We start from the raw sequence: 22,780 nt of genomic DNA, 5'->3' as shown, positions 1-22,780 counted from the left end.
TGAAGGCAATTTACTACCATCAGAGAGAAAAGCCCTAAATACTTTGAAGAACAATGAGGGCATAATTATCAAGCCTGCGGATAAGGGGGGCCGTATTGTAGTAATGGATAGATCCTTTTATGTACAGACGATGTTGGATATGCTCAGCACTCCATCCTATGAGAGGATAGACCAATATTTCGTACAGGATTGTATACATCGAATCTCAGGTACTCTGGAAGATAGTCACAAACTAGGAATACTCACTAAGGATCTATTGGACTACTTCAGAGTGGATTTACCATCCATACCCAGTATTAGTGGCCTCCCAAAGATTCATAAGGATCCGCATAAACCTCCACTAAGGCCTATTGTGGCCGGATCGGGATGGCTCACTGAGCCTATATCTATATACCTCGACTACAAATTAAAGGAGGTCTTATCAAAGTACCCATATGTACTTAGGGACACAGGTCAGTTTCTAAGTGATTTATTTGGAGTGATTAAATCACTGGATAATAGATCACAGTTGCTTTTGTCGACCTTTGATGTTGTCTCTCTCTTTACATGTATCCCCAACCAAGAGGGATTGAACATGGTTAAGTCCTTATTACTTGACCATTTTCCACTATTGGAATGTGACTTTATTTGTCTACTACTTGAAACGGTACTTGAAAATAATCTAGTTACTTTCTATGATGGCATCTATAGGCAATGTACTTGAGTCGCGATGGGAACAAGTTGCGCGAACTCATATGCCAACTTAGTGATGGTAGCCTGGGAAACCCAGGTGTTGATGACTTGTGATAGTATTGTTTTTTACAGGAGATTTGCCGATGACCTGTTTATCCTTTGGAGGGGCACGACGGAATCCCTTGTACAGTTCCACAATGGTCTGAACAATCTCCCAGGTTTCCTCAAATTCACAATGGAAACATCCATGGTATCCATCAACTATCTGGATACAACCATCACTAAGCAAGGCGATATTTTTTCCTCCAGTATTCACAGGAAGACGTGTTATGTGCCCACATACCTAGCTAGTGACAGTATGCATGACAACAAAATTTTTATAAATATAGTCAAGGGCCAAGCACTTCGCCTTTCCCGCTTGTGCTCACTTGAAACAGACTTTAGAGTACAACTCAGTCTACTTAAGGATAATTTTATTGTTAGGGGATATGATCGCAGGAAGGTTGAAACTCAGTGTAATATAGCTTACAAATTGACGTATGTTCTCTGTGTTTGGAATAAATGTTATTTGAATTACGCTCTTTTTATCTGAGATTTGCTGGACTTGCTATCAAAGTACTTGAATTATTTGAACTACTATCCAGATTTGCTGCTACGAAGGGATATTGTGGATATATATATATATATATATATATATATATATATATATATATATATATATATATATACATATACATACATACATATGTACATATATATATTTCCGAGAAACATTAGGTTCAAAGATGCAAGTGTTGTGTCTGCCAACGAGTAATTCACACATCAAAGTGAAATGAAGGTACTTGCCTGGATCTCCTTTCTTGAAGTGTACTGAAGCCTGCAAAAGACTGACTTCTAATGATTCCATTTGGCCCACCTGGAGAGAATGTCTGCGACCCTGATGGCATGATGTCTGGAAGTCCGGATGCCACTTCTGTAGATTAGAGAAGTAGAAATCAGTGAAATGCTGAGGTTCTTTTCCCATACAAATTTAAGACATTGGAAATGATCATGTTATATATCATAAACAGTATAACGTCTTTGATTATATTTATATAAATTGCCCCAACAAGTAGGAAAAAAATGCAACAGAAAGGTAAAAATGACATCAGTACCTTGCCAGGATGTAAGAAAATAAGAAGTTATGTACTCCCCATAACGTTCCATCTGTATTGTTGATTTTTTCATTGCTCCTCACATATGTTTCCGGATCCAATCCATCAGATCCGACTTGACTGTTATTAAGCTCGAGGAATCCAAAAAGCTCTTGGATACCTCCCCTTACCCACACTGCATCTCTCCCTGTTACCTCAGATCTTGTTGGCTACAATTATTCCCATAGAAGAAAGTATTGAACTTTAATGCTGAAAATAATTTTAAGGAGACCACTTCTGGAGTACTAGAGATAATAAAAAATTACCAAAATTTAGTTTTCTGTTCAACCAGAAAACCTAAAGGAAGGGGGTTGGAGGGAAGTGATGTGAGGAGAGATGAAAAAATCGACAATACAGATGGGACATTACGGTGAGTATATAACTTCTTAATCTGATATTGTCAATTTTTCATCTCAACCTCACATATGGGACTGAGTCCCCAGCTACATTTACCCAGGCGGGCTCATAGAAGGATGTTTCTCAGAACCATCGAACCAAAGGAGGTTCTTCCCCTGGAGACCAAATCCAGCTTGTAATGCATCATAAAGGTATGACGGTTTGCCTATGTGGCTGCTGCACAAATCTCGTCCATGGATGCATTGGTCTGGAAGATTTCAGATGTGGTTATTGCCCTGGTTGAGTGAGCTCAAATAGGTTTGGAAAGATTTATACCTTTTAAGGTGTATATAAAGGAAACGCAATCAGACAGCCATTTTGACAAAGTAACCTTGGATACTGATAGGCCTTTTCTAGAGCCTACAAAGGCGATGAACAATTGACTTGCTTTCTCAAACTCTTTAGTCCTATGCAAATAGAAACGTAACTGTCTATGAACACCTAACAAATGCAGAACATATTCACCTTTATTGCTAAAGTTAGGAAAGAAAACAGGCAAATGTATGGCCTGATTAATATTTGGTTGTGAAATGACTTTTGGCAGAAAAGAGGGGGTTGGTATGCAAAGAGATTCTGTCTTTATGTAAACTTAAATATGGAGACTGAGAAGATAGTGCCTGAATTTCTGATATTCTTCTTGCAGATGTGATAGCCACCAAAAAAGATAGTTTTTCAAGATAGAAACTTAATATCGCAAGTCACTGCAGATTCAAATGGGGCTGATCAATAAAACATAGTACCAAATTAAGGTCCCATGGGGGAGAGGGATCCTTGTGGGAAGGCCTTAACAACAGGGTCCCTTTCAAGAAGGCTTTGCAAAGTTTGTGGGAAATGAGGGATAAGTTATCCATCCCAATTTGAAAATTTGAAATGGGTGCTAATTGCACCTTAATTGTAGAAGCCGCTGTTCCATCATCGAAAATGTGGGCTATAAATTCTGGAACAGAGTAAATAGGAGCTGTGTGAGGGTCTACATTATGTTGTTCAGTCCAAATTACAAACCTCTTCCATTTACTCCTATAAAGTTTTTGATGGATGACTTATGAGAGGACATCAAAATATGACAGACCGGTCTGGCAATCAATGGAACTGCACGAACCAAGCCATCAGACTGATGCTGTGAAGGTTATGATGAATCATTCCTGACAGATGTCACAGAAGGTCTGGAAAGGGATTCAGAATCCCAGGGTTCCTTCTGTAGACGAGGCCAGAGGAGTGGAAACCAGATTTGCCGAGGTCAATATGGGGCAATGAGGATTACTATTCTGTTCAACCTGTTGGGATTCTGAAGGAATTTGGGAATCAAAGGGATAGGGGAAAGGTATACAATACACCAGGAAGCGAATCATGTGTGACAGCATCCCTTAGGGACTCCCCTGGTGGGGGGATTAAGGTGAAGTAGCTGCATTTGTTCTTCAGGGGAGAAGCAAAGAGATGCCGCAAGGCTGGTCCCATCTGAGGAAAATGTTCTTCACTACTGTCTGGTTGCGGGACCACTCATGAGGCATTTGAATGGATCTGCTCAACTTGTCCGCTATCATGTTGGACTTTCCCGGAATATGCATTGCAACAAGAAAGCGCTTGGATGAGATCGCCCATTGCCACACTCTGAGCACTTCTCGACACAGAGAGTATGATCTGGTTCCTCATTGTTTGATTATGTACCAGACCACCGACATGTTGTCTGATTGAATCGCCACCATTCTCAGATGACGAACAATCTGAAATGCCTGCAATGCCAGAAGCACTGCCCTCATCTACAGGATGTTTAGTTGTAGCTTGGCCTCGTTTGTAGACCAGGTTCCTTGGACTGTCTTCCTCAGATAATATCCCCCCAACCTATCTGGGAAGCATCCGTGGTCACTGTGGCCTGTGGTTAGGGGGAACAAAGGGTCAACCTTGCATCAACTGTTCTGACTGAATCCACCATGAGAGGGTCCTTTTGCATGTGTCTGTTATGAGGATTTGGTGAGACATCAGTTGGTGGAATATTGACCATTGTGCAGCTAGAAGCCAATGAAGTATTTGCATGTGAAATATGGCTAATGGAACTACCACTAGTGCCACAATCATTGATCCTAAAGCTTGCAGAACATGACGAGCAGCTACCTTCTTGTTCCTGATTAATCTGTGTGTTTGTCGCCTGACTGTTAACACTCTGGAAGGGTGAAGTCTCACAATCATCTGAGTAGTCTCCAGTAGTGCTCCTATGAACTCTAGTGTTTGAGAAGGGTCCAGATGTGATTTTTGGTAATTTATGGTTATGCCTAGTTCTGCACAGATTTGAATAACAGAGTCCCTCACATGGATAAGTAGATGCCTGGTGGGGGTGGATATGAACCAGTCATCTAAATAAGGAAAAACTTGGAATCCTTGTCATCTCAGGTGAGCCACAACCACTGCCATGCATTTGGTGAACACTCTCCGGGCAGTAGTGAGACTAAAGGGCAGTGCTCAGAAATGGTAATAGCTGGCTCCCAGTCAGAATCGTAGGTATCTTCCGGAGCATCTGTCCATTTTTATATGGTAGTATGCATCTCACATCCAATCGTCCTGTTCCAAAAAAGGAAGTGTGGACTGCACTATGACCATTTGGAATTTGCAACATCGAACTGACTTGTTTAATTTGCTGAGATCCACTGAATCCTCTCTGGTTTCGGGGGACCTCTTGAATGACTCTTTTTTTCTAGCAGTTTTTGAATTTGAATGACTGCTTGATCCCTTTGACTGGGTGGAACATCTGGGATTTTTCTGTTTGGTGGGGGGGGGGTGTTGAGAGAAGGGAATTTGGTAACCCATGGATATTATTCTCAGCACCTACATATCTGAAGTTATATTTTGCCAGGCTCTCCAGTGCAGGGATAGTCAACTCCTGATTGCCTCCAGAGGTGGACAACTGGGCCTCCTTTCAGGAGCACTGAAAAGGTTTCCTGAAGAAAGACACTCGAGATACTTGGTTCTGCAGACCTCCTCTGCTGCAAGGGTGGTCGTCTTCCATTATTGTTCCTCTCTCCCTCTGGGAAAAATTCTCCATGTGTGTCTTGGTAAGACCCCCTGAGACTTTTTGAACCACATTTTTCTGCTGCCTCTCCTGACCTTTAGGATAAGGTCTCTGAGGAGCCAAAAAATGTATGCCCACAGCAGAAAGAGTCTTACCTTCTTTCTCATACCTGTTTAGCATATCATTGACTTTGGGACCAAAAACTGAAGTGCCATCAAATGGTGCATTGATGAATGGAGACTTAAAAGGCTCCACAAAATGGCATAGGTGCATCCAGGCATGCCTCCTCATAGAAATGCCGGAAACCACCGGTCTACTTGTTTCACATATACACAAAACACTGATCAATAAATTAGTACAACTAGGTACTGATATATTCTTGATAAAATGGATAGCTGCATGGCTTACAAATAGGATATGGCAAGTATCATACAGCAACTGGTCAGGTGAAAATCTTGGTTACATTCAGGGTGTCCCACAGGGCTCTGTCCTATGTCCTTACTTGTTTAGATTGTATCTTTCAGACCTAACGTTTTCATCTGAAGTTTTCTACAATCTATATGCAGACGACCTGAAACTGGGTAAACTAATAACATGTGTTACTGATAAGGCATGTCTGCAAAATAACTTGACTAAATTGACCATTTGGGCACAGGAGAATAATATGCTGATAAATACATCAAAAACTAAGCATATGAGATTTGGGAGACATAAACTGAAAGGTGAATATTTAATAAAGCACACAGTGATCGAAACTGTATACTCATTTAAGGACCTGAGTATATGGGCAGATTCAACTACAAGTTTTTCTAATCACGTCAACCAATTGGTTAATGATAGTTATAGAACTATAGGTAGCATAAAAAGATTTATAAAGTCTAGGAAATCAAAAATAATGCAGTCATTGTTTATTAGTTACACTAGACCCAAATTTGAATATGGAATAACAACATGGAAACCCTATAAGAAAACAAGCATGAGTAAACTGGAAAGAGTACAGTGGAAATATACCCAGGGCATCCATGGATATAAAAATTTAAGTTATTATGAAAGACTAAAATATCTAAACTTGTACAGTGCCTCTTATAGATATCTAAGAGGAGATCTTATTCAGGTATACAGGGCATTTAGTGACAACTACCTCTGGTAATGCTTGGTGTTATCAGAAATACTAGAGAGTCATCAGACAACCTATTACATTAAAGCAAGTACTAGTTTAGAACAGCCGAGGCACATTATGGGAACAAGTGTTTTGGTATACTGGCAAGCTAGAAGGGCATTAATGCCCATGCTTGAAATATTTATATGTATGTATGTATGTATGTATGTTCCTTCAGCTGCATGCACGATTAGCCTCATGGAAGAGTTAACTACAGAACGTAGGGTTGCTAACTGGAAAGCTACCTTTTCTCTTGCTCCTTCAGCTACTGCTCCTTCAAGGGTATCTGACAACCCCTTGATCAGATCCCTTTGCAATCTGGTGAAACGAGAAAGGTAATTCAGTGCTCACAGGTCAAGGATCCCTTAAGACCTGGAATCCTTATTAGGAGGATGAATAGTTGAACTCTCCTCCGAAAGTTCCTTCTTGGTCACCACAGCCACAACCACGGCATTTACTACAACACTGCAACCCCTTTTGTCCAAAAGGCTTTGTCAGATGGGGATGTAATTACTTTATTCAGTCTCCGAGGAATGGGTTCGATGGTATCCACGGTATCCCACACCTGCCGAGAGATCAAAACTTTGAAATGATTGGTGGGAGGAGTCACCCAGAAGGTAGATGGTCGGGAACAAAAAAACGCCAGATACACCAACTCCTCAGATAAAGGATTACTGGACTGCCAACCACCTCTCTGTTTCAGGATCTCCAGAATCTCCCCAAAGAAAATATCTTCAGGAGGTGAACGTGGGGATCTTTCTCCCTCATTGAGGTTTGTGTCTTCTATGGCTGACTCCTCTGTGGAGTCCAAATGCTTCCTTTTGGAAAGTCTCTTCTGAGGGACCTCCTCAGTGGGGTACTCTGTGGAGGTATCAGAAGAGGCAGGGGTACCCGAATGGGTATCCTGACGCCTGAGGTCCTGCTGTCCCTGTGGAATATCCTGCTCAAAAAATAACGTGGAATATCTTGATGGTATCGAGGATCTGAGGGGGCAGGTGACCTTCTAGATGAGTGGCAGCTACAGCCCTATCCAGAGCCCCAAAGGCTGACTGCTCCTGAGTGGAAGAGGACTCCTGCTCTGACAAGCCATGCTTTTGGGACCGGGTTCCCTCCACTCCAGAAGACAGCTCGCCAAGGTTAGAAGCCAGGGCCAAGCTCACCTGTGCCAAAGCCCTGAGGCTGATCGACTGCTCAGAAGACCTGGGAGAAAAGTGCACTAGTGGTTTGCAAGATTCACTGTGGCTCCAGGACCTCTCCGGTTCTGAAAAAGCTGAACAGCTCCGAGCAAAGTTCTGATCCGAGGAAAGAGACATCTTTGGATCAGAGCTGAAAGGCATCAGGCATATCGGATCCGACGACTCCAAAGCTTCCCTGAAGTCAGAGGAGGAGGAAGTGGGGGAGTAGATGGCTTGGATAGACCTGGAACCAATGGGTCGTGGCTGAAAGAGACTTAGTGATGCCCTGCGCCCATAAGATCTGCTGTAACATCCATTCCACATCTTCTTCAGTAAGCTCCTGGTTGAATGGGAAGAGGACGCTGATGGAGATTTTGATCTACTTAAGAATGGAGATGGTACCCTCAAAGGAACAGGATCGAAGGTCGGGGAGTACCAAGTCCTAGAAAGTGTCAAACTAGGCTAAAATGGGCTTGTTGTCAGATCTGACAACAACGGATCTGATCTATCTTTACTCAATAGAACTGGAGCCGAAGAAGCCAGATCCAACCTAGGAGTGCTTAATGTTGAAGGCTCCAACCGAGTCACGGACTCCACAGACTTGGGAGATTTAGAAGTTATAGTTTTCAGCTCCAATGGTCTGTCGGAGCTGAGGAAGGCCTCTTCTTTCCTCTGTCACTACTCTAAGAAGAAACTGAAGACGCAGGGCTCGAATGAGCAGATTTAGACTTGGTAGAAGTCATAGGTTTTGACTGACTATCAGAAATAGCCTCCTCAAAAGCATATGGCAGCATGCCCCTTAAAATAAACTTATATTTTCTCTCAACCAATGCTCGGTGGTTGAAAGAATGGCATATTGCACAATCTTCTTGTAGATGAAGGGGCCCTAGACAATAAACTCACAGGGAGTGCGAGTCACTAAAAGGAATCTTATGACCACACTTTGTGCATTTTTTTGGAATCCTACTGGTTTGTCTTTGTCATGTTACACATGCTTGTATATTTGTTGTTCAGCTAAGAAATTGCTTTTTTATATTTTATCCTAGCTGTTTTCCTGTAGTCTAGCTCTGTTAGCTAACTCTTCCCCCATTTTCTTCAGTTGTGTGTAGAGACTCCATTGCAGCCACATGTCTATTACTAGAGTGTGTCAAAGCATCATTTGACCTATCTGGAATGATTTTTTTGTATTAAAATCTGCACAGTTTGGAAATTAAACTATTTAACGGTCTCCACAGGTGTCATTTTGATTGAGTCACTGTCTGCTAACACTATCCGTGGTGGTGAGTAAACTTCTCAATATATCTTGCTACAGATTATGAGATTACACTTGCTATGCACAACCAGGGGAGACAAAACAGTCAAATAATGCATTGAGCACTTTGGAATATTCCAGTGGGGTGCTGCTGATGGACTAGGAAAGTGCAATTTAATAATAAGTTTGCATCCTGTACCTATACTGTTCTTTGTTGCATAAAGAGCTTGCTTAATCATAAGTTACAAAGTGTGGATATGTTTGGCAAGTTATGGAAGTTCAGAACAGTCCCAGAAAACAGGGAAGCTATTGAAAGATGTTCTAATGCCTTTAGGTTTACAGAGTAGGCCTGTCTACTAAGGATTTGTTTGCTCACTTGGGCCTGTACATGCCAGCAAGATACTCTCTGCACAGCATAATTCTTTGGTGAGTCAGCAATTCAGCAGTGATTGTTTGCAAGGATCGTGTTTTTATATATATCTGTATATGTATGTATGTATTTGTTGTAGGCATTGCATATATCTTTTCAGAGAAACTGTTTTATTCTTCCTTGAGCCATGCTTGCAGCATTGTGAAACTGAAAGTGCATTTTCTGCACCGCCTAGCTTCTTGCAAACCAATGCCCTGCAAACCCAGCTAGCTCAGAATTGATACATTTTTGATACTTTTCTCTGTCCCAGAAAAGACTTTAGCATTGACTGTTTTATTACCAGCACAATGTCTAAGCAAAGCACTACACATTCAGCAGAGGCTGATACACAGCAAGATCAAATCCCTGACCCAAGTGTAACAGTAAAACCCATCTCTAAGCTTACATGGAAGGCAAAACAGAATTGAGACTGACAGGGAAGAACTGCTGTCCAATCTTGCTGACTCATGAACTAACACTGTTAACTGTACGCCCTCTCTCAACCTGCTTATGATGCACTGCAACTAGAGGGTGCACTCAAGCAATTTAGTGCTACCTATCAAAGCTATCAGAGACTACGCATAAAATATGTCAATTTATTACAAAGATATAACACTGACGAAGCACAAGAAGAACTAAAGGGGTTTGATTAGCTTAATCTTGACAGGGTCACTTTGGCATTACAAACAAGGACTAAGGCTGAAGTTAGAATTATACAACTCCATGAATCCAGATCCCATCACTCTGCATCTACCAGACACTTCACCAGATCTAGTAGGTCTTTACAGTCTAGATCTTCCATGCTGAGCGAGCAACTTATCAAAGCCCGTGCTGATGCAGAAGCTGCTATGATTCAGGCAGACTTTGCAGAAAGGAAGGCACAGTTAGAGGCAGAAGCTGCCCACAGAGAAGCAGAAGCTGCATGCAAAGAAGCAGACAGAGAGGACGAAGCTGCACACAGAAAAGCGGAAAGAGAAGCAGAAGCTGCACAAAGAGAAGCAGAAAGGCTGGCTGAAGCTATCCGCAAAAGGGCTGAAATAGAGGCTTTAGAAAAACAGTGTGAATATGCCACAGCTATGGCAAGGTTAAGAGTTCAAGAGCAGACTGCTAGAGGGAGTGACAGAGACAGCATAGGTCTAGTGGACATACAGAGTTATCTTAAACGCACTACAGACTATGTGTTCAACCAAAGAAACAAGCAGTCCATTTTATCTGATGCTCCTGAAGCCAGAGACACTTCCTCAGAACGATTACTCCCAGTGACTACTGCTGCAGTACCTCTCAACCGAGATCAGTACAACACACCTAGCCCCGCTCAAGCTAACCTACCATATTATGGACGTAGTCACCAACCTCCTGTCAACTGAGCCTCTGCACCATTGCAAGCTCCTGCACTTATGAACTCTCACCCAGTTCCTCGGCTTGATGCCCTTGCACCACCACACGTTCCAATGTCGTTCAGCAATGGTGCCACTGTTAATGTGACTAACACTGCTCAACCAACAGCTCCTCACTTAAAGTCTGAACACACAGAACTGTCACAGGTTGTAAAGTACATGCTTTGCAAAGATCTTATCAAAACTGGCCTCACCCAGTTTGACGACCGACCTGAGAACTACAGAAGCTGGAAGTTCACCTTTAAGTCTGCAGTTGGTGATCTGGACATTACAGCTACCGAAAAACTAAATTTGCTCATCAGGTGGCTTGATCCCAGCTCCTCTGAACGTATTAAGCATCTCAAGGCTGTTCATATTGCTAACCCAGCTGTGGGTCTTAATGCTGCCTGGGACAGAGTGGAACGTAGCTTTGGCAGCCCTGAAGTCATTGAAAATGTCTTATTCAAGAGACTGCAAGGTTTCCCAAAGATATCTGGCAAGGACAATCAAAAGTTTCAAGAGCTTAGTGACCTCCTTTTCGAACTTCAGCTAGTCAAGGAAGACACACACCTTCCAGGCCTCAGTTATCTGGACACTTCTTGTGGGGTTAACCCGATAGTTTCAAAACTCCCATATGATATCAAAGGAAAATGGACAACAGTTGGATCAAAGTACAAGGAAGTAAACAGTCTCCTTTCCCCCATTTTCCTTTTAATGCAAATTCATCAGGAAAACTGCAGGGACAAAGAATGGCTCAAGCTTCTCCTTTGGAGAGTCCCACACTCCAGGTCCACCCTCTCCTAAGCCTACAAACTTGCGCAGCTCATACAGAGACCACAGAGGTCCAATCTCAATTAAACAAACTGATGTCTTACCTACACTTTCTACAGTTCCCAACAAGGGTGATCAAAGCAAGAAAATCAAAAACCCGAATCGCCAATGTCCCATGCATAACAAACCACACCCACTCAGAAAATGTATTTGCTTTAGGAAAAAGTCCCTGCAAGAACGCAAGGAACTTAAGAAATCTGGGGTATGTTTTAAATGCTGTGTTTCCACCAAACATATTGCTAAAGACTGTAAAGCCATTATCAAGTGCATAGAATGTGACAGTGATGATCACGTACAAAAACTTCATCCATTTCAATATACTTATACCCCATCCACAGTTAACCCTCCCGAGGCAAAGCAAGGTCGGGAGAATATAGAACAAACAGTGGCTCCTACTCCAGTTGCTGCCACATGCACTAAAGTCTGTGGAGAAGGACTCAGTGACATATCTTGTGCAAAAATATGCTTGGTCCGTGTATACCCCAAGGGTCATCCTGAAAGAGCCATAAGACTGTAAGCTATTCTCGACAAGCAAAGTAATCGATTTCTTGCAAGATCAGAGTTCTTTGACCTGCTCAACATAACAAGGGATGCCCTGCCTTACACTCTGGGCACTTGTTGCAGACGTCTCCGGCAGGACAGCTATAGGTCTTATAGTAGCTACTCTCAATTGCAACCTAGAAATTCCACTGCCCACTCTCATCGAGGGCAACCAGATTCCAACCAACAGGCAAGAGATCCCTACCTCAGAAGCTGCTTTTCGTCACCTTCATCTGAATGTCATATCTGGTAAAATACCACCCCTTGATAAAGATGCTGAAATCCTGATACTGCTTGGTAGAGACATACTAAGGGTGGACAAGGTACGTATATATCAATGACCCAAACAGTGCTCCATATGTCCAATGCTTGGACCTAGGTTGGGTTGTCATAGGTAACGTCTGTTTCAATTAGGTCAGGAGACCTAACAGGGTTACTTCCTTCAAGATGCATGTTCTTCCAAATGGATGCAATACTTGTTTTGAACCCTGTCCTCATCACTACTGTGTAAAAGAAATGTTATGCAGTAATGGTAAGCCACAGCATGTCATTCAAGGCTACAACTCTGGCTTAGACTCCTGGGATGATAATCTTGGCATTATGGTGTTTGATATCACTAGTGGAGATGATCAGTTGGCAGTCACAAGGGAAGATGAGGAATTCTTGAAAATTACGAGTGAAGAATTTTATCAGGGCACAAGTCAAAATTTCAGACCACCGCACACAGACCAGGCTGGCAAGCAATAGACAAATCCTTTATTGCAAACTCGAAGGACTTAGCGCTTTCACCATGACAAATGGCATCATCAGAGTAAAGAAATGAAAAATCACAACCTATTTATATAATTCAATACAAATTAATCAATTGAATAATTAATTAATTAGTGAATTGATGAAATGATTAAAGACAAAATGGAAAATACTAAAACAACCTTGCCAATGAGCCCATACAACAAATATTAAAAAAAACATATATATTATTTTTAACCTAAGAAATTCATAAGAAAATACATAAACCTACTTGTAACTTCATTAAATATAAATATAAAAATGCATTAAAATACTAACTAAATAAAATGTATTATAAATAAATGTATTTTATCAGGACAACTCCAACAGCTGGGTGGGAGCCTTACCATTCCATACCCCAAGAATGAAATTGCCATATAATACGCAGCTTGTACAGTCACGGTTTATTTCACTGGAATGAACCCTAAACAGGAAATGTGCAATGAAAAAGCACTTTGTTGACTTCATGCATAAGGTGTTTGATAGAGATCATGCTGAACCTGCACCTCCCCTAAAGGAAGGGGAAGAACATTGGTACCTTCCATGTTTTGGTGTGTATCACCCTCACAAGCCAAACCAAATCAGAGTGGTCTTTGACTCAAGTGTTCACCATGAAGGTGTTTCTCTTAATGACCTTCTCCTCTCTGAGAGTCTTGATCCATTTCAGACAAGAATTGATTACAGTAATGGCTGACATCCAACAAATGTTTCATTGTTTCACTGTTCGTGAAGACAGCAGAAACTACCTCAGATTTCGGTGGTACCGCAATAATGATGTCAACGACAAGGTCATAGACTATCAGATGAAGGTACATATTTTCAGTAACAGTCCAGCTCCAGCAGTCACAATATATGGGTTGAGAAGAACTGCCCAAGAGAATGAAAGGGAATTTGGGTCTGATGCACGTCAGTTTGTTGAAAGAAACATTTATGTAAACGATGGGCTTAAATCTTTTTCCAGAGAGGAAGAAAAGATCAATCTCCTTGTCAGAACTCAAGATATGCTGCAGTATCTAATCTCAGACTTCACAAGATAGTCTCCAACAGCATCAAGATAAATGGAGCCTTTCATTCTGAGAACCATGCTGACAGTCTAAAGAACTTAGAACTAGGGTCTAATATTACCCTCATGCAACGCAGCCTTGGGCTGCTTTGGAATGCCAAGCAAAACTCATTCATATTTCAGATGTCAGTTTGTGACAAGCCCTTCACCAAACATGAAGTTTTGTCTGTAGTAAACAGCATCTACGAATCACTGGGCTTCATAGCGCCCTTTACCATTCAGGGCAAGATACTATTAAGACAGCTCATTTCTGAAAATGTGGATTGGGATACTCTTCTCCCCAGAGAAAAACAATGAAGATGGGAAACATGGAAAGATTCTGTTACCTGAACCTTGATCTGCTCCAGTTCCTCCTTGCTCAGGTCTTCAGAGGTGTTGCCAACAGCAAAAATTCATTATGATGTTTGCATTTATCCTCTTATTCTCTCCTCCCTCTTGTTTTTCAGGTTCCAGAAGATAAAGAGGTTCCAAATATATAATGGACTTAATGTTTATTGTTACTGTTGTTTGGTGAAATCTAACGATCATGTTACACATACTTGTGTACTTGTTGCTCAGCTAAGAAATTGCCTTTTTTGTATTTTGTCCTAGCTGTTTTCCTGTAGCCTAGTTCTGTTAGCTAACTCCTCCCTCCTCCCCTATTTTCTTCAGTTGTGTGTTAGACTCCATGCAGCCACAGGTCTATTGCTGGAGTTTGTCAAATCATCATTATTTGACCTACTTGGAATGATTTTTTGTATTAAGATCTGCACAGTTTGGAAATTAAACTATTTAGCGGTCTTCACATGTGTCATTTGATTGAGTCACTGTCTGCTAACACTCTCTGTGGTGGTGAGCACACCTCTAAACCTCTTAGAGAAAAAAATATGGACAAAGCCTAAACTGATGGGGGACAAATAGGGACAGATTTTAAATATTGCTCTTACAAACTTAGAAACTTGATAGAATAATAGGTTTTGCATTAGCATGAATTTTCTGAAGGATGTGGAGTCTTAAACTCAAATATTTGTCATTATTTAATGACTTCAATCCTTAGCTATTTGCTATTTGCTAGAAAGGTACAGATTTTAGGAGGAACACATCAAAAATATGAGGCAAAAATCTGGACATTCTGCGAAAATCTGTACAGTTGAGAGGTATGGTGGTGAATAAACTTCTCAATACAGCTTGCTACAGATTGGGAGATTACACTTGATATACACAGCCAGGGGACGCAGAATTGTCTTGTTTCTCCGTCATGTGGAAAAAAAGGGTATGGATGGAGAAAAACAGTCACACTCACACACGTACATTTAAAGTAAAAAGACAGGGAAAACAAAAGGAAAGTTTTTTTATATATCTATATCTGTATCTCTCTTTTTTCATATATATATATATATATATATATACATATACATATACATATATATATATATATATATATATATATATATATATATATAAGAGGGAGGATAGAGGAATAGTGAGGATGCAAGGAGTAGAAGTGGCGAAGGTGGATGAGTTTAAATACTTGGGGTCAATAGTTCAGAGTAACGGTGAGTGTGGAAGAGAGGTGAAGAAGAGAGTACAGGCAGGATGGAGTGGGTGGAGAAGAGTGTCAGGAGTGATTTGTGACAGACGAGTACCTGTAAGAGTGAAAGGGAAGGTCTACAAGAGGGTAGTGAGACCAGCTATGTTATATGGGTTGGAGACAGTGGCATTGACAAAAGGCAGGAGTTTGAACTGGATGTGGCAGAGTTAAAGATGTTAAGATTTGCACTGGGTGTGACAAGGTTGGACAGGATTAGGAATAAGTATATTAGAGGGTCAGCCCAGGTTGGAAGGTTTGGAGACAAAGCCAGAGAGGCAAGATTACATTGGTTTGGACATGTGCTGAGGAGGGATGCTGAGTATATTGGGAAAAAGATGCTAAGGATGAAGCTACCAGGTAACAGGAAAAGAGGAAGACCTAAGATAAGGTTTATGGATGTGGTAAGAGAGGACATGCAGGTGGTTGGTGTGACACAGCAAGATGCAGAGGAAAGGAAGAAATGGAAACAGGTGATCCGCTGTGGCGACCCCTAACGGGAACAGCCGAAAGACGATGATGATATGAAAAAAGAGAGACAGAGAGAGGTACTACTAACAACAGTAGTTAAGAATACCTTAAATGGTAAAAGGGAGGGGGAGTAACTCATAAAAATGGTTACTAGGTGGAAAAAAGTGAGAGAGAGAGACAGAGAGAAAGTGAAAGTAACCTAATTAAAAAGCAGTTACTATCAAAAAAGGATTTTTAGAAACAAGGGTGAGATACAAAAAGGCTAAATATGCAAAAAAGGATAAATAAATAGAACTACAGAAAGATATACTATAATAATATGACCGGAAAATCCAAGAGCAAGCTGATCAGACCACGTCTTCGCAAAGTGGCAAACGAGATCTGCGGCAACAGGGAGCTATGCATTGTGAGTAAGGGGAGGTATCCAAGAGCTTTTTGGTTGTCACGAGCTTAGTAACGGCCAAGTCGGATCTGATGGATCGGATCCGGACCCATAAGTGAGGACAAGATGAAAAATTGACAACATCGGATTAACTGATTATGAATATACATGGTAAATAAAAAATGAGATAAAACTCGCATTTCAATATGGGATTTTCTTCAGAAATTAAGTAATAAAAAGGGAATTGTATTACAGTAAAGATATCACAACTAAATGAAAACAAAAATAATATGTGCTGGAAAATTATGCTGGGACAATGTACACAACCTTAGATTAAATTCATACCTAATTATTTTATTTTCCAAATAAGGCCCTTGTTACCGGTAGCATATACAAACAGGCCAATCTCAAGCATCAGAACAATGCTCTCCAAAAATTAGGGAAAATGTTTATATTTTAATAAAGTCCTTACTGTCTCTTAATTTCTTAATAGTTATGTGTTTTACTGATTTGATAGCTACATGATAAGCAGTAAAGTCAGATACACACTTTGATAATTTCTGATTCAATTTACAATTCACAAAAAAAAAAAAAACTTTAGAAGAAACAGTAATGATTTATGCAATCACATCCCTAACAGATCTTTGTTTATTTAATGCTTAAAGAGCAATGTTTGAATATATCTATCCCTTTAACTTTCTTTTGCAAATAGCAGTTTGCATGCTAACGCATAGTAAGAACTGTTGGATCAGAGCTTGTGCTAACACTGTTTTGCTCTGTACTGTAGTATGCATGCTTCATATCACTTAAACACAAACTACTATATTATCTACTCTGTTGTTTGTGTTGTTAGTAAGAGGGGCTGACATCCCTCTTAAGCACAGCTCTTGTCAAGTTTTAAAAGGGTGAAAAGGGGTTATTGGGGCCCCAGCAACCCCCCACTTATTGAAAGTACAAAGTGACTGCTTTCATGCACTACCTTATACATCTTATCTGCATCTCATTCTGAAATAATTTCTCATTTATCATCTCATTACCACTCTGTTCATGGAGCCACATAGTCTCCACATTCTGTCTCATCACAAATCCAGCAAACCCACTCCTTTACAACAGAAACAAACTCCTTACATAATTGCACTTTTTCTTTACTGCCTACTCTATTTTTCTTACATAACCTTCACACTCGTCTTTTATAAGTTTTTATTTTTGTTTTATTTATTTATTTAACATTTGTTGACTGGGAAAGTCCGACTAGGCTCCACAGAGCCTATTTTCAGCAGAGGCCCAGGGAGAAACTCTCCAATCACATGTCTTTAGAATGTGGGAGGAAACCGGAGTACCCGGAAGAAACCCACACGAACGCAGGGAGAACATGCAACTCCGCACATCAGGCATCCCAGTCGAGAATCGAACCGGAGAACCTCTTGCTGTGAGGCAACAACGTTAACCGCTGCACTACTGCGACGGTAATACTTAAATACTCCCTCATTTTTAAAGATCATTTGCACACATGAAATCAACTTAGTTTATGTGTTTTAAAAAAATAGCTTCTTCACTAGCATCTTAACTTGGTTGTGCTTTTAGTCACTTAACTCCTCATTCTCATTTTTCTTTAAATGAAAAATTCTTCCAGAAAGTGCCTTCCACAGCTGTAACATGCTCCATCCTCATAAGTTCCTCTGTGGGAAGTCCTGCTTCCCTTCTGTCATGTTGACATAACGTCAGAGTGGGAAGCATCGATAACTCAGCAACAGGAAGGAAGGCATACTGAGAAAGGTTTTTCAGCAATAGGTAGTTTTGTTGGGGGTTTTTTTGTATTATTATTTTTTTTATTAGTTTACAAGTGAGTTAACATTGTTGGTTACTTCATACATCAAATCCCAAAGTTGCACAATTTTTTTATGTGCAAAAAAATTGAAAGCTACTTATAATATATGGCAACACAAGCACAACACATGCACAAAGTCCATAGCTCTCAAATGCCCCTGCGTTTGCCTAATATCACATAATCATTCCCCTAGCTGTCCATGATTTTTGCAGAATGTCACTGATTTTTGCCTCACATTTTTACCTTGTTCTTCGCTCATAAAACTTGATTTTTGGGTAAACTGCTGCAGATTACAGTGGGCCTATAATGCCAGACATTAAAGTGCCCTACTTCATTTTCCTAAAAATACAGTTTGACAGAAAACCTGTTTTTATGTTAACAAATTCATATACTGTATTAGCTTGTTTGTAGCACTGCACTGACATTAACAAAAAGGGAAAGAAAAGACCCAGAATACTAGAGCAGAAACTGCGGTAATGACTGGGCATTGCATCATCACAGCAACAAGTGTGATGATGCAAAAACAGGAAGTACTACACTAGTACACCTGTGGAAAACTGACATTTATACCTGGAACTACTCTTCAGTACTGTTAGTCCTCTGCTAAGTTTCTTCTAAACCTTCTTCTTCCACCAATGAAAAGGTGGGTCAAACAAGTCAAGCTTTCACAATTTATTCTTATGAACAACCAAGCTACTCAGGCAACACCACAAAGGAATACACACATAGTCCACTGTTCATACTGTTTTAAAAGCACAGAATCATTGTCATAAGGCACATAGTGCTGCAGAAGTCTATCACAAAGATTTCTCTATACCAAAATTCAAATGTCTCTTTCAAACAGTACTCCTTCAGTGCAAAAAGGCTAGTGTCTCCTCTGTACTAAAAGGCAAATGTCTTAGACAAGCAGTTCTCTGTCTTTCATGTGAATATTACCTCTACACTAAGAGGCAAATGTCTCTTTCACAAAATATTCCCTCTATAATGAGAGGCAAGTGCCTCTAAAGCACACTCTTGTTATACCCTCCTAGACGGTGCTTCCACTGAATGACAGATTCATTCTTCCAACACATAAAAAATAAAGTCAAGCACTCATTCAAATAACAATTCACTTCAAAAAACAAAAAAAGTACAGTTGTGTAAGTAAGCCTACTATAACAGTAGGTGTATAAATGATCACTGCTGCAGTAGCCTTAGCTATATCAGTAATATCCTGTATAGGATACAAGAGCCGTCCAGCTGCCAAAGCTTCAGGGCACCTTTCACACACCCAAACCATCAGTCAGGTTGAGCTGAGCTGACTAATAGGGCAGATTGGGGGAGGGGGGGTCTATTTTAAAATTGCGAAACCTCACTTACGCGAATACGGAAACGTCGACACATATATAGTGAACCGTAAAAACACTGAACGTCCTGAAGCGCGAAATTCGAAATGTCGAATCATCATAGTTGGCCAACCCCACCGCCCGCTACGTACTACCTACCCAAACAAAATAAATAATCCACACTTCCCCATATCTACACTTCACCCATATATCCCATATCCTAATCAAACATTCACTACACACAAATGTATCTAACTATAAACAAACAACACCCAACTACAGGAAAAGTATAAATTACGTGTACATTCAGCTACACAACTATATTACTATACATACACTTAACATAACCCTACTTCTAACCCTAAACTAAAGGTTGTATGTATTACTATGTATGCGCTTACCTTAACCTGCACCCTAACCCTAAGGTCTGTAACTATTGCACAATTATGTTAGGATAAGGGCCAACATTTCGAATTTCGCACTTCAGGATGGTCGGTGTTATATATGTGTCGACGTTTCCGTATTCGCATAAGTGAGGTTACGTGATTTTAATATAGACCCGATTTGGGCATCAGCCCCTTCACAGCTTTCAAGCCAATATAGAGAGGGAGGCCAAGCCCTGAAAGGGCAGTGCTAGGAACAACATCCTGGCATTAAAAGCACTCTGAAATACAAGGGGGATGGAGGGAGGGAGCAGCTACTGCAGCGGTGATCATTTGAACATCTACTGGTATGATAAGTTTGCTAACACAGCTGTACTATGTTCATCATATTGATCACTGCTGCAATAGCCTTAGACTACCATAGCTTACTACATTTGGAAGGCAGAAGGAGAAGAGTCCGGGAGCCCCTGGAGAATGATCCTAGAAAAGCCCGATCTAGACCTACAGAAGGAATCGAGCTTATACTGCTTTGTAAAAGTATGTAAAGAGGATTAAATTACTGCACCTAGAATACTTCTGGAATCCAACCCTTTCAAAATGCCATAGATGAAGCTAAGGCCCTGGTGTAGTGGGGCCTGACTTTGTTTGGAAAAGTTTTGCTGTGCTGATTACAACAAAAGGTAAAAGCCTTAGACAACCATTTGGAAATGGTCTGTTTAAACATGAATTGCCCCCTTTTTCTTACCTTCACAAGAAATAAACAACTGTACCGAAGATTTGAAAGATTTAGTTCTGTCAAGATAATACCTCGTTTGTCTGTAGACATCCAAGGTATGGAGTATCCTTTCTCCCTCCTTTTCAGGTTCAGGAAAGAAAATGCGGAGATGGATAGTTTGGCTTAAAGTAAACTTGGATACCACTTTAGGCATAAAAGAAGGACTAGTTCTCAAAGAAACTGTGTGTCTGTAGAAAATGAGACAATGGTTGACTTACCAAAAGAGCTTGCAGCTCAGATACTCTTCCTGCAAAGGTCAGAGCAATCAGTACAACTGTTTCCATGATAAGAACCTCAGGTCAGCCAGGTTAGGTGAATCAAATGGAGCAAGTGTTACTTCTCTAACACAAAATTAATAAAACCAGTGAGATTCTTACGCAGAACCCCTTTCAAAGCATTTGGCATGAGAATGCATTGAAAGAAAAGAATCTATAGGCAGACATGATGAAACGAATAAGAAGTTATGTACCTACCATAACGTTCCATGTTAGTTGTCTTCTCTCGCCTTCTTTCTTGCTTGATGGGTTCGGACCGATCCTCGGCTCCGACACGGCACTTGCTTTAGCTCGAGAACTCCTTTTACCAGCTCGAGGCAGCCCCATATCCCATGATGCAAGGCGGTAAGTACCCAGATCTCGTTTGTTGACAAAGGGCAATAACACCAAGCAAAAAATACTTCCCAAAGGAAGAAGAAACTTACAGATGGAAAAAAGGACCAGGTCTGAATGGTCCTTAGTAAAATAGTTTCTTATACAAGGTCTGTCCAGGCCAGGGGGAAGGAGGGAGGGTAAGAAGGCGAGAAAAGACAACTAACATGGAACGTTATGGTAGGTACATAACTTCTTAATGTTAAGTTGTCAATCTCATTCTTGCTTGATGGGACCGCGTCCCTAGCACCTCTATCCTGGGTGGCTCAATGGAACAAACTCTTGAGGACTGTAGAGCCAAAACTGGCTCTGTCCCTGGAGGCCAAGTCCAATTTGTAATGGGAAACAAAAGTGTGAGGAGTGGCCCAAGTGGCGCCGCACAAATAGTGTCCAAAGGAAGTCTAGCTTGAAAAGCTGTAGAAGTAGCTAAACTCCTAGTTGAATGTGCTTTAGGTTTTGAGCACAGTTGTTTTCCCCTGAGTGTATAAATTTCAGTGATGACCGAAGAAAGCCATCTGGACAAAGTCACTTTAGAAACAGGAAGGCCTTTTTTATTATCCGCATAGGAAACAAAAAGTTGATCAGATTTTCTAACTTTTTTTGTTCTATCCAAATAATATCTAAGTTGACGGTGGACGTCAAGATAATGTAGCTTTTGTTCAGCTCTATCTGAATAGTTAGGAAAAATACAGGGAGATCAATGGATTGATTCAGATTGTTCTTTGAAGCGACTTTAGGTAAAAAGGATGGATTAGTTCTCAAAGATACTCTGTCTTTGTGAAAAATCAAATAGGGGGGTCGAACCGAAAGAGCATGAAGTTCAGACACCCTCCTGGAAGATGTAATAGCCACTAGGAATAAAGTTTTCCAAGAAAGATATTTCAGGGAACAAGAAACAGCTGGCTCGAAGGGGAAGAATCAAGGATGTCAGCACTAAATTTAGATCCCACTGAGGAGGAGGATTCCTGATTGGAGGCTTTAGTAGGAAAATTCCTTTCAAGAAGGCCCTGCAGAGCCTATGGGACATAATATTATGATCTGCTATCCCGACATGAAAATTAGAAATAGCAGCCAATTGAACTCTGACTGTGGAAGAAGAGGAGCCTGCATGAAAAATCTCTGCTAAGAAGTCCAGAACTGCCTGAACAGGGGCAGTAAAAGGATCAATATTTTGGGCCTTAGCCCAATAAGAGAAACGTTCCATTTGCTTGTGTAAATCCTCCTGGTAGAGGATTTTAGTGAAGTTACTATGATGTCTCTAACAGGGTTAGAGATCAAAGGAAGCCTGGCTAAGGAAGGAAGTGGAGCAACCATGCTGTGAGGTTGAGAGAGGGATTGACCGGTGCAGCTGACCGGATTGGTGAATCAGTAGATCTGGCACTGGGTCCAGATGCCACGGCTGCACCAAAAGGTGATGATGGAGGAACGGGAACCAAACTTGTCGAGGCCAGTAAGGGGCAATGAGAATCAATTTGGCTCTCAAAGCGGTAGCTTTCTGGATCACCTGAGGGATCAGAGGAAAAGGAGGAAGGCATAAAGAACTCCC

At 40.9% G+C, this 22,780-nt stretch overlaps 1 protein-coding gene across 3 annotated transcripts in view; it reads right to left on the bottom strand.

Moving 5' to 3' along the window:
* The window catches only part of RIPOR2 (RHO family interacting cell polarization regulator 2), a 3,249,967-nt gene that overhangs the window by 2,206,679 nt on the left and 1,020,508 nt on the right, over positions 1 to 22,780 (bottom strand). For all 3 annotated transcript variants that reach the window (XM_044067082.1, XM_044067086.1, XM_044067083.1), the window contains exon 2: positions 1,519 to 1,645. In XM_044067082.1, the coding sequence (XP_043923017.1) occupies positions 1,519 to 1,645 (127 nt within the window). The remainder of the gene's footprint in view (positions 1 to 1,518; positions 1,646 to 22,780) is intronic.

This window comes from Protopterus annectens, chromosome 3.part1 (genome assembly GCF_019279795.1).
Source record: "Protopterus annectens isolate FY-2018-M chromosome 3.part1, PAN1.0, whole genome shotgun sequence".
NCBI classification, from domain to species: Eukaryota; Metazoa; Chordata; order Ceratodontiformes; family Protopteridae; genus Protopterus; species Protopterus annectens.
This window is presented reverse-complemented; position numbering and strand designations above follow the sequence as displayed.